We start from the raw sequence: 18,546 nt of genomic DNA, 5'->3' as shown, positions 1-18,546 counted from the left end.
AGCTCGGATCCCAGCGGCTCTCAACCGGCTGCCGGAGGAATGGGAGGGTCGAGGCCTAGGAGGGCCCTGATGGTCCTCGCTTTCCCCGGTCCCTTCTTGGATGTGCGGGCGGTTACCGTGATTTGGGTTTTCCATCATGGCAGGTCCCAGTGGTATTGGGGCATCCTCTAGTGGCGGCATGGAGTTCCTTCCGTCTAATCATTCAACCACGGTTACTAGCCCTCGTACCAACTTGGTTAAAGTGGCTATTTGGGCTTGCATCTGCATCGGGTCCGGCCGTGGTATGTCGGGAGGTGGGGCTCCATTTCCGTCTGGGCGTAAATCTCCTTCCATCCCGCTATTCTTTGGGTGGGCGGATGTTTGTAGCTATACTTTTGGGGGTCGAACGCTTTCGTTCTCCAGCGGAGTCGCCAATTGTTGACGGTTAGATTTCGTCAACAATAAACCCACCGGATTACCTTGAAGTTACCCTTAGGATTACCGGCTTGTGGGGTTAATGAAAGTGTGGATTCTAGTTTGATTTAAGTATTTTTGTGTTTTAGCTAACTGTATGTAAATGAGCAGGAAGAATTTTATAGTGGTTCACTCTATAATATTAGAGCTACATCCACTGTATATATTATATTTCTTTGGTAGAGATCGTAGTTTACAATGAATCCTATCTCTCTCTCTCCCTCGTTCTTTTTCTTTTAGAATTTTTTCTGGCCCCCTTCCCTATTGGGATCCTTCTTCTTTTATACTCGGACTGCCTTCGCTGGTTGGGTTTCCTTCGTAGGTCGGAACACTCAAGTGCTCTAGGCCCAGACATAGCCCACTAATCAGTACTGTTCACTCAACCAATTAGTCTTCTATTACGGCTCTGTGAGTCTCCGTAATGCTTTTTTGTCCCCTGGGGGGGGGGCGGTTTGTAAACTTGCAATAAATGCTGTCAGACCTCTCTTATCTTTGCATGTAACCCATTATGTCGGAAAAGGACGTTCCCCTCGTCGTCAGTGGTTGTTTAACCTTTCTCGCCCCTTCTAGTGATCTCTTCTGCTGTCGAGGGATTTTGTCGTGTCGACCCAGGCGGAATCAACCGTCGACGTCTCATGGGGTCGTCGCCCTAATCATGGACTTCATCTTCGGGCTCTATAGCTGATCGTGAGGGAAACGAAGCGCCGAGAGTTGGGTGCTTGGCGGAAAGCAAGTATAGCCACGTGTCGTGACGCCGTTGGCCCAGGTGTCCATTACATTTTCCCACACAACAATTATTAAGTTTTCAAACTTGTAAAAGTAAACTTTTAATATTAAAATGGTTTTTTATTTTTTTATTTTTTTATTTTTATTTTTTATTTTTAAGAAACAATGTTGTAATGATTAAATGAAAAAGCTAATGCCAAATTTGGCATTTGCCATACTTTGTGGCATTTGTGAAATTTAACATAGAAAATAGCATTGCATTTGGAAAGTGATTTTTTTCTCTCAAATGCCAAAATTTTGTATCGGCGCATCAATTTGACACTACATTGGAGATACTCTTATCCTTGTTTCTCATGTGTCATTGTACATGAGTCATACATGTGAAGTAGATTTGAGCAATTAACTTAATAGACGAATCTTCTAGTTCTCATATTTCAATAGTGCAAGTGTTTAAGGGAAAAAAAGAAGAAGCAAATATTGGAAAAAGAAGTTAACTTGAAGCATTTTACTTCTACAGAAGGGAGCAAGTTTCGAAATTAGACAAAACTAAGACAATCATTCACATGCCCGGATATGTAAGAGGACAATCATTCACATGCCCGGATTTGTAAGTAGACAATCATTCACATGCCCGGATATATAAGTCTTAACATTTTAGAAGCAAGGGAAGAAATGTTAAACAAGTTAGAATTTTCTAAGTGTTATGGTTAGTATTCCTTAGATAGTCCATAATGAGTTACAAACACTGTGATCAAGATTTTAGAACCAAACATAAGGTTTTCATTCTTCAGATTACAGATTACGGGCAAAGTATTAGGATTACAGAAAGAAATCGAGTTGCTAGCTTTGATGTCAATCTCGACTTGGGTGGTGCTTTTTGGTTGATGGAGGTTGTGTCTCAGGCGGCAGATGCAAAGAAGGATGGAGCTTTCTTAAGAAAATACAAGGGTTCATCTTATGTTTTAGTCGTGGAGGTAAAGAGAAATAGCAAGGGAGAGTTCTTAAAGGTGATGAGAATCAACAGAGGTGAGGTGAAGAATGTCATTATCCCTGGGGAGGAAAACAAAAAAGGATGGAGAGATTTGAGTCGATGTCTGGAAAATTTCTTTTGCAAAAAAAGCCAGACTTCCAAGAATAAAACTCTCATGAGGAAAGATTTCACTCGAGCGGCTGCTAAACACCAAGGCATCTTAGACGTCAGGGAAGAGAAGAGATGGGAAAGAGCTGTGGTTGCTTACAGAGACTGGATGGAAGAAGGATGGACAGAGATCTCGAAGGGATTGAGCGAAAAACTTGAGAGAAAAGTGAGAGTCTCCCCTTTGTTTGCAGATAGAGCAATACTCTGGTGTCAAAGTGATTATGAACGCGACACACTCGTGAAGGAAGGCTCTGTTCATATCAGAAATCAACATGCGATTACGATTAAGAGATGGTGCATTGAAACACATTGGAAAAATGTCAAAATAGAAGGCAGAGCAAGCTGGATTGGAATAGAGGTGCTTCCACTTCACATGTGGAACAGTCATACGTTCAACGTTATTGGAAACAAACTTGGAGGTCTCCTCAACATGGCTGACGACACAGCATGGTTAGAGTTCTTGCCTTATGCAAAAATTCAAGTAAAAGGCATGACAAAAGGCTTTATTCCATCAACAATGGAAATTAGATGTTGGGGAAAGAGAACGTTGGGTTTCTTCAATTTGGACAATAATATGAAACCAAAGGTCGCTGAAGGTTTCAGAGGAGCATGGACGTCGAGATGGTGTATGGAGGTTGAAGATGATGAGCTGGAGTCTTCGGATGATGTGGACGCCAAGTGTACAAAGCATATTGACAAGGAACTCAATTCCACTAACATGGTCGGTGTTACGGAGTATGGGAGGTAAGGGGAAAAGTGAAATAGGGGAAGCTAGTTCAACGTCACATGGTCTGGGAGGTGAGGGGAAAAATGAAATAAGGGAGGTTGGTTCAACGTCATAGGGTTTGGGAGGTGATGGGAAAAATGATAAGGGCGAGGTAGAAGAGGTAGTGGGATCGATAGAAGAATGTGATATTGGGGAGGAAATGAATCTAACAAGTAATGAGTTTATGGAAGTGGATGGTAGGTTGATTAAATGGGGGTTGTTATGGAGTTGCTGGGAAAATTAAAACTTAAATTGGTCTCGGTGATTGAATCACAGAAGAGTGTTAAAAAAAGGAGAGCGGAAACGGAGAAAAGGAGAAGAGGCAATAGGGAGTTACAGAACTTGACTTTCAACGTGAATTATGGTTTTCTGTGTGTATATGGGCCAAATCATACTTCTCTGAGGAACTCTTTTTGGGATGAGCAAGCGGGCCTTTTGGAAATTTGCGGGCAAAATTGGTGTTTGGGAGGTGATTTCATTGTTGTGCGTAATGTAGAAGAGAAAGTAAATAGCTCAAGATTAACATGAGGTATGAGGTCGTTTGATGAGCTTATTCGAGAGATGGAGCTTATTGATCCTCCCCTAAATAATGCCATGTGAACGAGAAATCCCTATTGGTTGCCATTTGGACAGATTTCTATACTCATCAGGGTTTGGAGAATCGTTTAATTTTCTGCGGCAAGAAGCGATAGTTAGGTGTGTTTCAGATCACTGTTTTATTGTGCTGTCTACCGATCCCCCAAATTGGGGTCCTATGCCATTTAGATTTGAAAATATATGGTTAGAGCACAAGCGTTTCAAGAAGGACTTGGAGGTTTGGTGGAGGGAGGAAACGGGTCAAGGGTGGGCTGGTTACAAGTTTATGAGGAAATTGAAGAATATTAGGGGACGGTTGAAGATATCGAAGAAGGAAGTTTTTGGAGATACTCGGGTAGAAAAATTGATAAAATCAAAGAGAATAGCAGAGATAGATCATGTTGAAGGATCTCCAGAGTGGTCTATGGAATTAGATGAAGAAAGAGCCAAACTTAAAGAGGAATGGAGTGAATTGCTTTTAAGATGTTAGGATCCTCGTGGTTCAGTAGTGGTTTTACAACCGAATGAAGGTTAATTAACCAGAAAAAGGGTATGGTTTCTGTTATTGATATTGAGAAGAACTACAAAATGAAAGATGGAAGGGAATTCGAGGACCCCCCAAGCCTCCCACAGACTTGTTAGGTCTCCTCCCATTAAGTTTGTGTATGCTAGAAAGAGGAAGAACGACAAGCAAGGGCAGGCCAGTAATTGTGGTGAGAATTAATCTTGGGATGGCCATTCGGTTAGGATTTGGTGTCTCGGGATTAGGAAAGGGGGAGGGGAATATGTTACGGTTAGAAGAGAGGCTGGCCAGGGAAAACAGGGCTTAAATAGCATGAGGATTAGGGTAGAAGGCATCGAGTATTTTTGAGTTGTAATAGAAACTGTCTTGGAGGCTAGAGGGTCCTCGAATTCTCCTCTCTATCTGTCATTTCCTTTCATGTAATTTTCCTTTGTTCATTCCAATTAATGAGAAAGTTTATCTAAGAGGCATTTCCTTCTTCCAATCTCATCTTTTATTACGTACTCAGCTAGATCTAACGGTAGGAGTCCTAGGATCCTAACAATTTGGTATCAGAGTCCTTACGATCCATGGCGAACCAGCAAGATCGTTTGGGACAAATGGAGAGGAGGCTGAACAGCTTCCAGGATACGTTGCAGACATTCGAGACCTTGGTGGATCCGGTGCCAAAGTTGCAGGAAGACGTGGCGACGGGGGGAGTGCAGCTCGGCGAGGTGCAGGGGGCGGTCGCTACGATGGAAGTCAAGGGGGACGGAATTCAAGGCGCGATCCACCGACTCGAGGAGCTCATGATCAGACAAGCTCGGCCCCAACGGTCACCCCTAAGAAGGCTCAGGGAAGATTACTCACCTCCTGGTGGTAACCGGGATGATCAGACTCCACCCCGACGCGAACCGGGCCGTCTGGTGCGTGCAGATCCAAGTCCTCCTCGGAGAAACCCGGCGAGAGGAAGGGATGGCCATCACCGCTACCGGTCTCCAGAAAGACCCCGCGCGCGAACCGAGCATCGAGGTAAGAAACTTGAACTTTCTCTATTTCATGGAGATGATCCTCACGGGTGGATCTTCCGTGCTGAACGGTATTTCACCATCAACGACATCGACGAAGGAGAGAAGGTGATGGCGGCGTCGGTTTGCATGGAGGGAAGGGCTTTGGGTTGGTATCAATGGCTGGACGCTCAAGAGCCATTCCGGGGCTGGGGAGACCTCAGGGAAGCGATCCTCCACCGTTTCGGCCGCTCGAGGGAGGGGGACCCAACCGAGAGGATGATGGCTCTCCGGCAAGGGGGGACGGTAACAGACTTCCGAGAAGAGTTTGAGTCATTGGCGGCCACGATGAGAGGCATACCCGAGAGTATCTTCAGAGGCGCCTTCCTAAACGGATTGAGGGAGGATATACGGGCGGAGGTCAAGATGCACAGGCCCATGAACTTGAACGAGGCCATGGATCTGGCCCAATAAGCTGAAGACCGTTTGGATGCCGTGGATAGGATCCGCAAATCACGGGCGGGTCGAAATAACCGGGTAGAGTGGGGCGGCAGATTCGGGTTTAGTAACCCAAACCCGACTCCACCGCCTAATGTTACCACAGATAAAAACGAGAGCTTCCTTCGATCGCAAACTCCTAGAGACCTAGGGCTCCCAAATCGGAATCACGAGGCACCACTTGCACCGGGGTCAGCGATGGGAGGCGGCTCCAATTATAGGCGGCTATCGTACGACGAGGTCCAGCAGCGGCGAGCTCGCGGGTTATGTTTCAAATGCGACGAAAAATTCAGCCCTGGCCACAGGTGTCGGAATCGGCAACTTCAAGTTCTTCTGGCAGTGGGGGAGGACGAAGCTAGTGAAGAAGAAGGCCAAGAGAACACGGAGGAGCAGACCCAAGCCATCGGAGAGTCGCCAGAGGAGGTTTTAGGGCTCTCCCTTAACTCCCTCAAAGGAATGGCAACGGCAAAGACCATGAAACTCAAGGGGACTTTGGGGGAACGAGAGGTGATACTTTTGATCGATAGTGGGGCTTCCCACAGTTTCATATCCGCTGATCTGGTGACCCGTTTGGCCATTCCCACAGACCTGTCCGCTCGACACAAGATAGAGGTCGGAAATGGGATGAGCTTCCGGCAGAGCGGCGTATGCCGAGGGGTCCAGGTTCTCGTACAGGGACACTTGGTTATCGAAGACTTTTTTCCTTTTGAACTGGGCAGCGCAGATTTGGTGTTGGGCATTTCTTGGTTAAGAACCTTAGGGGAAGTACGAGCGGACTGGGATAAATTTACCATGCGTTTCCAGCAAGGCTCGAAGTGGATTTGTTGGACAGGGGATCCGTCCTTGTGTTACTCGCCGGTTAGCCTGTGTTCCCTGTCACGGCTTTGGAACCATTCGGGTGTCGGGGTGCTCCTGGAAATCAGAACAACACAGGACGGGGCCATTGAGGGAGATGTACAACCACTGCCGGCAGGATGCGCGCACCTCGTCCGGGAGTTCCAATCCGTATCTAGTATGCCGGAGGGGTTACCACCACAAAGAACCAGAGAGCACTGCATCGTCCTTCGGGATGGCGTGTCACCGCCCAACATCCGGCCTTGCAGATATCCGTAGGTCCAGAAGGCTGAAATAGAGAGGCTGGTGGTGGATATGATGGCTTCGGGCATTATTCGACCAAGCAGCAGCCCTTATGCAAGCCCGGTACTACTAGTTCGCAAGAAAGACGGCAGCTGGCGCTTCTGTGTCGACTACCGAGCATTGAACCAATTGACCATCCCCGACAAGTTCCCCATCCCTATAATTGATGAGCTGCTTGATGAGTTACACGGGGCAAGGGTGTTTTCTAAGCTGGATTTGAAATCGGGCTACCACCAAATCAGGGTCCGCGAGAGCGATGTGGAAAAAATGGCTTTTCGGACGCATGAGGGGCATTACGAGTTCCTCGTCATGCCTTTCGGCCTTACTACTGCCCTTGGCACCTTCCAATCACTTATGAATTCGGTATTTCGTCCGTTTTTACGCAAATTCGTATTAGTTTTTTTTGACGACATTTTGGTGTACAGCAGGTCGTGGGAGGACCATTTCCTGCACTTGAGGCAGGTATTGGAGGTGCTGCTGAAAGAGGCTTTATTTGCTAATTTCAGCAAATGCGTTTTTGGGCAAGAACAGGTACACTACCTAGGACACGTACTCTCGGCTGGGGGAGTGGCCGCTGATCAGTCCAAGATCAGCGTGATGTTGTCATGGCCTACTCCACGTAACGTTCGGGAGCTTCGGGGTTTTCCTTGGCCTCACGGGCTATTATAGACGCTTTGTTCGGGGGTATGGCTCTATCGCCCGGCCCCTTACTGATTTGCTCAGGAAGGGCGTTTTCAGCTGGAATTCCGCAGCCGAGGAAGCTTTCCGTCAACTCAAAGGTGCGATGACAGAACTTCCGGTCCTGGCTATGCCGGACTTTACTAAATTGTTCGTCCTCGAAACCGACGCATCGGGTAGTGGGGTGGGCGCGGTTTTGATGCAAGAGGGCAGGCCGATTGCTTACTTTAGCAAAACTCTTTCGGCGACCTCCCGGTTGAAGTCGGTTTATGAGCGGGAACTCCTCGCAATAGTGCTGGCCGTTCAAAAGTGGAGACATTATCTCTTAGGGCGGCATTTTCTAGTTCGTGCTGATAAGAGGAGTCTTAAATTCGTCTTGGATCAACGGATTTTGCCGCCGGATCAACTGCGATTAATAACAAAACTCCTTGGCTACAATTTTGAAGTCCAGTACAAACCGGGTGTAGCAAACAAGGTTGCCGATGCCCTTTCGCGTAGGGAGGAAGCCTCTCCGGTGGAATTTGCGGCCCTCTCCATCTCTCACCAATTTAACATGACGGACCTCCGTCGGGGGCAACTCACAGACCCAGGGTGTCTGGAAATCATCCGCAATTTGAACCAGGGACGTCCCACGAATGAGGGTTATGACATTCGCAAGGGCTTACTGTGGTTTCGGAACAGGTTAGTGCTGCCTTCTTCTTGGATTCCCCAGGTGTTACATGATTTTCACAACTCGGTCTTAGGGGGGCACTCGGGGTTCTTACGCACCTATAAACGAATCTCGGCAAATTTTTTCTGGATACCTCAGCAAATATGGGAGGATATAGCTATGGATTTTATTGGCGGACTCCCGACTTCGAAGGGCGTGGACACGGTCTTGGTAGTAGTGGACCGCCTCTCCAAATACGCGCACTTCTGTCCCTTAGCACACCCTTACATGGCAAAGCAGGTGGCTTCGTTATTTGTTCGCGAAGTTGTCCGCTTGCACGGTTTTCCCCGCTCGATTGTTAGCGATCGCGACTCAATTTTCATGAGTTTATTTTGGCGTGAACTATTCAAATTGCAGGGCACTAAACTTCAGCCAAGCACTGCGTACCATCCGCAAATGGATGGCCAATCCGAAGTAACCAACTGCTGTTTGGAGACCTATATCCGCTGTTTTGCAAGTGACAAACCGAGGTCTTGGCTTCTTTTTCTGCCATGGGCAGAATATTGGTTCAACACCTCCTATAATGCCTCCATTAAATGCTCTCCTTTTCGCGCAGTTTATGGGCGTGACCCTCCTACTCTCCATCGTTTTCAAGATGATTCTACGGCCGTCCATGAGGTTGCCACACAGCTACAAGAGCGCAATCAGATGATAGATGCCCTTAAAGAACACCTCCGCTTGGCTCAGCAACACATGAAATTGTTTGCAGACCGACACCGCAGGGAGGTACAGTTTGTTCCTGGCGATTTGGTTCTGCTACGCCTCCGCCCTTATTTCATGAAGTCCCTCGCCCGGAAGGTTAACGAGAAGCTCAATCCTCGTTTCTACGGACCATTCGCAGTCTTGGAGAAACTTGGTCCGGTTGCTTATCGCTTAGACTTGCCCGCTACTGCCAAAATCCACCCCGTATTTCACGTGTCCCAACTTAAGCCTTTTCGTGGACAACATTTCCAAGGTCAGCCACTTCCTCAGCAATTGTCCGCCGAACTGGAGCTAGTCGTCACACCGGCGGCAGTGCTGGACTCACGTATTGTCCTGGTAGGGGGGCGCCATGTTCAGGAAGTTCTCGTTCTCTGGGAAGGCCTGCCATCATGGGATGCGACTTGGGAGCCTGTGGCGGTCATTTGGAATCAATTCCCGGATTTCAACCTTGAGGACAAGGTTGCACTCGAGGAAGGGAGTATTGTTAGGCCTCCACCCATTAAGTTTGTGTATGCTAGAAAGAGGAAGAACGACAAGCAAGGGCAGGCCAGTAATTGTGGTGAGAATTAATCTTGGGATGGCCATTCGGTTAGGATTTGGTGTCTCGGGATTAGGAAAGGGGGAAGGGAATATGTTACAGTTAGAAGAGAGGCTGGCCAGGGAAAACAGGGCTTAAATAGCTTGAGGATTAGGGTAGAAGGCATCGAGTATTTTTGAGTTGTAATAGAAACTGTCTTGGAGGCTAGAGGATCCTCGAATTCTCCTCTCTATCTGTCATTTCCTTTCATGTAATTTTCCTTCATTCATTCCAATTAATGAGAAAGTTTATCTAAGAGGCATTTCCTTCTTCCAATCTCATCTTTTATTACGTACTCAGCTAGATCTAACGGTAGGAGTCCTAGGATCCTAACAAGACTCAATGACTATTAACCAAATTCTCGATACCCTACTCTCTCCTCCTCTCCTCTATTTATTCCCCGTTTCCCCATAACAGACTCTCGGGATCCTCACATACTCAGATCCCCATTCGTAACAACTTTCCCCCCAGCCCATCCTAGTTAAATCCCGAAACTAACCCTACTCATTCCTTGCCACGTCCTGACTATCCTTCTTCCTTCTCCTAGCATATACAAACTTAAGGGGTGGGGGTGGAGGCCTAACATTACCCCCCTCCTGAAGTAGCACCTTGTCCTCAAGGTTGAAAGTCGGGAACTGCTCGGAGATCGTGGCTAGGGGTTCCCACGTAGCATCCCACTATGGTAAGCCTGCCCATTGGACTAACACCTCGGGTACTTGATGTGCCCCAATACTGACAGTGCGAGAATCCAGAATCGCAGCCGGTTGCATGATGAGCTCCAAGTCTTCAGTCAACAGTGCAGGAAGGGGCTGCCCCTGGTGATGCAGACCGCGGAAAGCCTTTAGCTGGGACACGTGAAATGTCGGATATATTTTGGCGGTTGCTGGTAAGTCAAGGCGGTACGCCACCTGTCCCACACGCTCGAGGATTGGAAAGGGTCCATAAAAGCGAGGACTGAGTTTCTCATTGATCCTCCGAGCCAAGGTCTTCATAAAGTAAGGACGGAGTTTTAAGAGCACCATGTCTCCAGGTCAAAATTGGGCCTCCCTGCGGTGTTTGTCTGCAAACTTCTTCATACGGTTCTGAGCCAACAGGAGGTGATGCTTGAGTGCGTCCAACATCTGGTTGCACTGCTGGAGCTGCACCTCAACCGCTTGGACTGCTGTCGAGCCATCTATGAAGCGGTATAAGGCAGGAGGGTCACGACCGTAGACCACTTGAAAGGGGGAACGTTTAATGGAAGCGTTATACGTCGTATTGAACCAATACTCTGCCCACGGCAAGAAAGCGAGCCACTGCCGTGGTTTGTTGCACGCAAAGCAACGAAGATAAGTTTCCAAACAACGGTTGGTCACTTTAGTTTGGCCATCCGTTTGCGGGTGGTACGCGGTGCTTGGGTGCAACTTCGTTCCCTGCAGTTTAAACAACTCCTTCCAAAAAAGACTCATGAAAACAGAGTCTCGATCACTTACAATGGAACGGGGAAAGCCATGTAGACGGACTATGTCCCGGAGGAACAAGGTGGCTACCTGAGTAGCGGAATAAGGGTGCACCAATGGACAAAAGTGAGCGTACTTGGATAGCCTATCAACGACCACAAATATGGTATCCATACCTTTGGATTTGGGAAGTCCTCCAATGAAATCCATGGAAATGTCCTCCTAAATCTGCTGCGGAACAGGCAGCGGCTGCAGCAACCCTGCGGGGGATAAGGCCTCTGTTTTGGCGTGTTGGCAGGTAAAGCAATAGGAGACATAATCCTTGATAGTCTTCTTCATCCCCTTCCAAAAGAAAGCCGCTGAAATCCGCTTGTAGGTACGCAAAAATCCTGAGTGGCCGCCCACCACCGAGTCATGATAATCGTGCAAGATGCGTGAGACCCAATTGGATGAGGGTGGTAACACCACTCGGCCACGGAAGAATAGGAGGTCCTGGTTGAGAGAATAGCCTTCCGGGAGTGGTTGACCCTGGAGGGCTCGCTCTATGGTATCCTTGCAGTCGGCGTTGGCGCGCTGCTCCCTGATGAGTTCTCTGGTGTTCAGCTGGTGATTGATAGACAGGGCAGAGAAAGTGAGAGGAGGGTCGTTTCCCCTCCGTGATAATGCGTCTGCCACCTTGTTGGAAGCCCCTTGTTTATACTGTACTTCGAAGTCATACCCTAGTAGCTTGACTATTAGTCGGAGGTGCTCTGGTGGCAGGACTCGTTGATCCAACAAGTGCCTCAAGCTTTGCTGGTCCGATCGAACTACAAAGTGCTTTCTCATAAGATAGTGGCGCCATTTCTGGACAGCGAGCACTATGGCGAGAAGTTCGCGCTCATACACCGAGGTCAGCCGAGATGTGGCCGCCAATGCCTTACTAAAGTAAGCAATTGGTCTCCCGTCCTGGATAAGAACGGCCCCTACACCTCCACCTGACACGTATGTCTCAAGGATAAATGACTTCGTGAAATCCGGCATGGCGAGCACTGGCAGCTCTGTCATGGCTTTCTTCAGTTGGAGGAAAGCCCCTTCGGCCAAGTCTGACCACCCGAACGTTCCCCTCTTGAGTAATTCGGTAAGGGGTCGTGCTATGGACCCGTACACCTGCACAAAACGTCTGTAATAGCCGGTAAGGCCCAGGAATCCACGAAGTTCGCGAATGTTTCGTGGAGATAGCCAAGTCAACATTGCCTCGACTTTGGAAGAATCAGCCGAAACCCCTCTTGCGGAAATCACATGGCCCAGGTATTTTACCTGTTCCCGGCCGAAGGTACACTTTTTATAATTGGCAACCAACTTCTCCTGTTTTAACACTGCCAGCACTTGTCGCAGATGGTCATAGTGGGCCTCCCAAGATTGACTGTAAACAAGAATATCATAAAAAAAAACCAAAACGAACTTACGGAGGTAAGGCCTAAATACTGAATTCATCAACGACTGGAACGTAGTGGGAGCGTTGGTCAAACCAAAAGGCATGACGAGAAATTCGTAGTGGCCCTCATGCGTTTGGACTGCTGTTTTCTCGACATCCCTCTCCCTGACTCTGATCTGGTGGTAACCTGCGGTCAAGTCCAGCTTGGAAAATACCTTAGCTCCCTGTAACTCATCCAAAAGTTCGTCGATCACCGGAATTGGAAATTTGTCGGGCACTGTCAACTGATTTAGCGCCCGGTAGTCCACGCAAAACCTCCAATTGCCGTCCTTCTTTTTGACCAACATAACTGGGCTGGAATAAGGACTACAGCTAGGTCTAATTATACCTGATAGTAGCATGTCCGAGACTTGCCTCTCGATTTCTGCCTTCTGAAAGTGAGGGTACTTGTACGGCCTCACGTTCGGAGGGGAAGCTCCGGCCTGCAGGTTGATTCCGTGCTCTCTGGCCCGTCGAGGGGGTAGACCCTTAGGTATGTCAAAGACCTCGGAGAACTCATGGATGAGCCTCTCGCAATTGGCGTCCATGGGAAGTGACACCGCGTCTGGTGTTCCAGCCTCCACCGAACAAAGCTCCAGCAGTACCCCTATCTCCCCTGGGCTCCACGAACGAGCCATAGCATGGAGACTTACCGGAGAACAGCTTAAGGAAGGGTCTCCTGTCCAACTAATCCACTTCCCCTCCCTCTGAAATTTCATGGTGAACTTTCCCCAGTCGGCCCGCACTTCCCCCAGTGTCTTGAGCCAAGTCACCCCCAACACTATGTCTGCACTCCCCAGTTCAAACGAAAAAAGTCCTCGATGACCCACTGCTCCTGGATGAGTACTCGTACCCCACGGCAAATTCCAATATGCTGGAAACTCATCCTATTTCCCACCTGTATCTTGTGTCGGACTGATGACTCGGTGGGAATAGCAAGGTCATGTACCAGGCGGTTCGAAATGAAACTGTGAGACGCCCCGCTGTCCACTAGCACGACGACTTCCCGGCCGCCGATCGTCCCTCGCAGTTTCATAGTCTTCGCAGTCGTGAACCCTCGAATGGAGTTTAGCGACAAGGCGGCGGTCTCTTCCCACCTCCTCCTCCTCTTCCACTGTTGCTTCCCCTTCCTCCAGATGACCCTCCTCCCGTCTAGAGTCATCCTCGGCGGCAAGCAGTACCTGTAATTGTCGGAGTTTGCAACGGTGCCCTGGACTGAATTTTTCGTCGCACCGGTAACACAACCCCCCCCGCGCGCGTTTCTGTTGGATCTCCTCGAAGGAAAGTCTCCGGAAAGCTGGGCCACCACCGGCCGTCGGGTGGGTCGGCCCCGTCGGAGGATCACGGACCCTTGGCGCTGGGAAGGTCTCACGCGGTGTTTGGGATCGAAGTGAGCTCTCGATGGAATCAGAATAATTAGAGTAGCTAATATAACCCGACTTACCTCCATAATCCGAACGGGTACCCCGACCCGCCCGAGCCCTCCGGATCCTATCCACCGCTTCCAGCCTGTCCTCCACCTGTTGAGCCAAGTCCATGGCTTCTACCAAATTCCTGGGTCGGTGCATTTTTACTTCCGCCCTTATATCATCCCTCAGACCATTCAAAAAAGCACTCCGAAAAACCTTCTCAGGAATTTCCAGTAGAGTCGCCGCCAGAGTCTCAAACTCCTCCCGGTACTCCGCCACTCGTCCTCCTTGCTGGATCGCCATCAGTTTCTCCGTCGGGTCTCTTTCGCGTGATCCGCTAAATCGGTGCAGGAGGGCCTCTCGCAAGTCCCGCCAGTCCACGAACGGTTCCTGTGCATCCAGCCACTGGAACCATCCCAAAGCTTTGCCCTCCATACACACCGATGCCGCCAGTACCATGTCACCCTCGTCTACGTCGTTTAGGGTGAAATACCGTTCGGCCCTAAACACCCAGCCATGAGGATCCTCTCCGTGAAATAGCGGTTGTTCCAATTTTTTTCCCTTGTGTTTTCCCCGTGCTCGAGGTCTCACCGGAGATCCGTAACGAGGAGGCCCGGCTCTGCCTCTGACCGGTTCTCTCCGCGGGGGACTGAGCCTTCCCCGTGCTGGTCGCACCCGTTCCCTGCCCGGCGGGGTATGACCGTCCCGTGCTCGCCTTGGAGGGGATGGCTCCTCCTTGTGTTGGTGTGGCGGTGGGGGTGGAGCTCGCGCCTGCCTTACCAGAAACTCCTCCAACCTAGTGATCGTTCCTTGGATCCCTTCGATCTGGGTTCCCATCGTGGCCATATTTCCCTGCATCTCACCTATTTGCGTCCCCAGGGATTCAACCTCCCCCTGCAAGCTCGGCATCAGCTCCACGCTATCCCCAATCTCCTGCAAGGAATCCTGAAAGCTGTTCAACCGCCTCTCCACGGAGGCCACTCGGTCTGCCTGGTTCGCCATGGATCGTATGGCTCTGATACCAAATTGTTAGGATCCTCGTGGTTCAGTAGTGGTTTTACAACCGAATGAAGGTTAATTAACTAGAAAAAAGGTCTGGTTCCTGTTATTGATATTGAGAAGAACTATAGAATGAAAGATGGAAGGGAATTCGAGGACCCCCCAAGCCTCCCACAGACTCAATGACTATAAACCAAATTCTCGATACCCTACTCTCTCCTCCTCTCCTCTATGTATTCCCCGTTTCCCCATAACAGATTCTCGGGATCCTCACATACTCGGATCCCCATTTGTAACAACTTTCCCCCCAGCCCATCCTAGTTAAATCCTGAAACTAATCCTGCTCATTCCTTGCCACGTCCTGACTATCCTTCTTCCTTCTCCTAGCATATACAAACTTAAGGGGTGGGGGTGGAGGCCTAACATAAGATAAGAAAGGGCGTTGAGAATGAAGTCGAAATTTAAATGGGCCAAGGACGGGGATGCAAATTCTAAAATGTTTCACAGCCTCATGATTGCTAGGAAGGCAAAGAACACCATTTCCAAGCTCGAAAGAGGAAATTGTGGAGGAAGTGACCAATTATTTCAGCAATCTTTTCTCCTCCTCCGGTATCCCTTTCAGGGGTATTGAAGGAGTGGAGTGGTCTCCAATCTCTATGGTGGAAGCTAATGAATTAGAGAAATCTTTTGAGGTAGAGAAGGTGAGGAGGGCAGTCTTTGATTGTGATGGTAATAAGTCCCTAGGTTCGGACGGGTACTCGATGGCATTCTTCCAATCAAATTGAGATGTTGTGAAATCGGATTTAATGGAAGTTTTGATTGAGTTTTGTTCAGATGGTGTGGTCAATGCGTGTACAAACGAAACGTATATTACCCTTATACCAAAGAATGATAATTCTTGTAATGTTGGTGACTATAGGCCGATCAACCTGGGTACAAGCTTATACAAGATCATCTCTAAGGTGTTGGTTTCGAGGCTGAAAACAGTAATGGAAACTACAATATCTCAAGCCCAAGGAGCGTTTGTAGAAGGAAGGCAAATTTTAGATGTTGTGCTTATAGCGAATGAGGCGGTGGAGGAGTATCGAGCTAGCGGCAAATCGGGGATAGTTTTCAAGGCGGATTTTGAAAAGGCGTATGATCATGTTGAATGGAGATTCTTGGATTTTGTGTTGGAGAAAAAAGGGGTTTGGAGTTAAATGGAGAAATTGGATAAATGGCTGTTTGAAAACAGTTGTTCGCTTAGTTCTGTTCTGTGGACTTCTTGTTCTCTGTTGCTTGTTTTTTGTTTCCCCTTTTTAATAAAATCCTTTGTTTCTTTTCAAAAAAAAAAAAAAAAAGAAAAAAAAAAGGATTTAAAATTTAAGCTCTAATGGAATCTGAGATTCTTCATGCCATCTATTATTCCTTTGAGTTGTCCCGCTAGAGTATCTATGTAATAATGTATATGAGTTGCCCTTTTTGTTCTTTTGATTATCCTTTACTCTAGTCAGCTCTCCAGAGGTGTTTCACAAAAGAGTATTTGGTGTTTTTGGTTTCTGAATTTACGTGAATCAGCAAGTTGCCCCCCACCCCTGAATTTCTAATTTTGCAATACACGCCTAGATTTACTAAATTATTGTAGGGTTCCCAGATGGATGGCGACTATTAAACTTTTTGACGGAAATACGCGAGCTCGTTCAGAGGAAAAAAACTGAAATTTGTAGGACGGATCACGTTATGTTATGTGCACGGGGTGTTTTCGTTCAAATTTTAATAGCTCTTGTTAATTTGACAGTATTCTTCAACAGTTTATTAAGTTCAAGGGAGAAAGAGAGTTGTATTCACTGAATTTTGTCACTCGTATATGCAGGCTCGTGTTGCAAAGCTTCAGGAGAAACTGGCTTCTGTAAACATGCCTTGACATTAGCAATGCAACTGAAGTTACTTGTGAGTCAAGAAACAAAACACGAAGACCAACGGCAGGGTTTGTTTGGTGGATGAGATTAGGGGGAGAATTGGACGAGCTAATCTCAGTCTGGTAGTCTTATGTTTGGTGCATCATTTTGGTTAAGATTAGCAATCCCATTCAAATGAGTGGGATAACTAGTCCTGTTGAACTTTGTGAATTATCAATCCCAAGCTTACGGGGTAGGTCCACCTTTATAATATTTTTCATTTTTTTAGAAGCCAAATTAAATTAAAAAAGTAGTCATATTTGAAATGTTTTGATACTAATATAGTTCTAAAATTTTAGCATATTTGATGGGTGCTTTTGAAGCAAACAGCATGTTTTATCAAACATGATAAATAATAACATCTCATTAGTTTTATGTACTTTATTTTCCCATTTTACCCTTAAGGGTTTCTTAATTCTTCTCTTTTCTTTTTCTCTCTTCTCCTGACGCTTCTCTCTCTCCCCTTCCACCTCTCACTCTTTCTCTCTCTCCCAACGATCAATTTCCCCGCCGCTCTCTCTTTCTCTTCCCTTCTAAACTAATCTTTCTCTCTAATTCGCCGATCTGCCGCCTTCCTCTTATCATTGGCATTCGACGCATCATTGATCTCTCTCGTTGATCTCTCTCTCTCTCTCTCTCTCGGATCTTCTCTCTCAAATCGTTGATCTCTCTCATGTCGGGAGGAATTATCGTGAAATGGAGATCTTAGCGAAACCAAAGAAGAAGTCGTGACGGCTATTGTCCCCTGGAGATCATTTTCGTCTGTGTCCGTCGTTCGCCAAACTTCTCTCTTTGAGCACCGTCACAACGGAGCAACTCTACGATTGTGACGATCATTTTCGGACCTCGCGATAATGGCTGGAACTAAGTGAGAAGTGCATATCTCGTCGATCATCTTCAGCAAATGCCAGCAAGTGTGAGATTAAAGGCAGAGGAAGAGAGACACTGTCGTCGGAGAAGATCGTCTGAGGTCGTGGCTGGGTGTGCTTCAGTGAACAATGGGCTATAGGTTTGTGTAAGTTTCTTGTTTTTTGTTTCTTGTTTTTAAAAAAAAATCATGTTTGTGGATTTCATAGTTTGTGATTTTCTGGTCTGTTGAGTTTTCTCTAGATTCGCCACTCTCTCGTTTTTCCATTTCGAGTTCGTGATTTTCAGAGTTTGTGGGTTTGTGATTTTGTAATTTTTTGGCAGTAACGTTCCTCCGGTGACCGCCGGTGTGGGACTTGGGTTGTGCTCTCGTGGGTTGTGGTTTGGCATGCCTGAAACGAGGAGTGCTCCGAGAGGCATGTCTGATTATGAGAAAAGCCTCCGAATGAGTCAAAACTAATGGATTTCCCATGCCTTTGAGTTGGAGAAAATTTCTGAGGGATCAGGCTTGGGTTTTGGGCCTTTCAATGGTTGAAATAAAGAATTTCAGGCTTCCAAAGACAAGAGGAAAGTTTTCTTGGGTTGAATCTCCCATCATCCATTCACGCTTAATTTGAGTAATTATGAAAAACCCTCCCAAGCGGATTTCAAATTGGATCAAACGAAGGGTAAATGGGCCTATGTGATCACTCATGCCCCACCAAACCACAACCCACGGGAGTTCATCGAGTGCGGTTTGTGTCCACAAAACGAGCCTAATTACATTGCGGGACGCAAAGGATTGGGCGTGAACCCTTAATGGTAAGGGTGTAAGAAATGAGCCAGAACCCGACGAACCCGCCCGAGCCGACCCTACCCTACCCGAATATAGTGGAAATTTTTTTTTTAATTTTTTCGGATGCATTTACGCCAAACCTGCACAATGCGGGTTGGGTGCCGGGTCGGATTCGATTGAACTCGAGGAAGGCCGACC

At 47.6% G+C, this 18,546-nt stretch overlaps 1 protein-coding gene across 1 annotated transcript in view; it reads left to right on the top strand.

Annotated features, from left to right (window-relative positions):
• Positions 1 to 16,934, top strand: part of LOC21407810 (small glutamine-rich tetratricopeptide repeat-containing protein beta) — a 30,742-nt gene extending 13,808 nt beyond the window's left edge. Inside the window, exon 5 of the mRNA XM_010101366.2 lies at positions 16,622 to 16,934. Coding sequence (XP_010099668.2) covers positions 16,622 to 16,672 — 51 coding nt within the window. The 3' untranslated portion in view covers positions 16,673 to 16,934. The remainder of the gene's footprint in view (positions 1 to 16,621) is intronic.
• The last annotated feature ends 1,612 nt before the right edge of the window (positions 16,935 to 18,546 follow it).

The sequence above is a fragment of the Morus notabilis genome, unplaced genomic scaffold (genome assembly GCF_000414095.1).
Source record: "Morus notabilis unplaced genomic scaffold, ASM41409v2 Scaffold172, whole genome shotgun sequence".
Lineage (NCBI taxonomy): Eukaryota > Viridiplantae > Streptophyta > Magnoliopsida > Rosales > Moraceae > Morus > Morus notabilis.
Note: the sequence above shows the minus strand (reverse complement) of the source record. Positions and strands in the feature narration are given on the sequence as shown.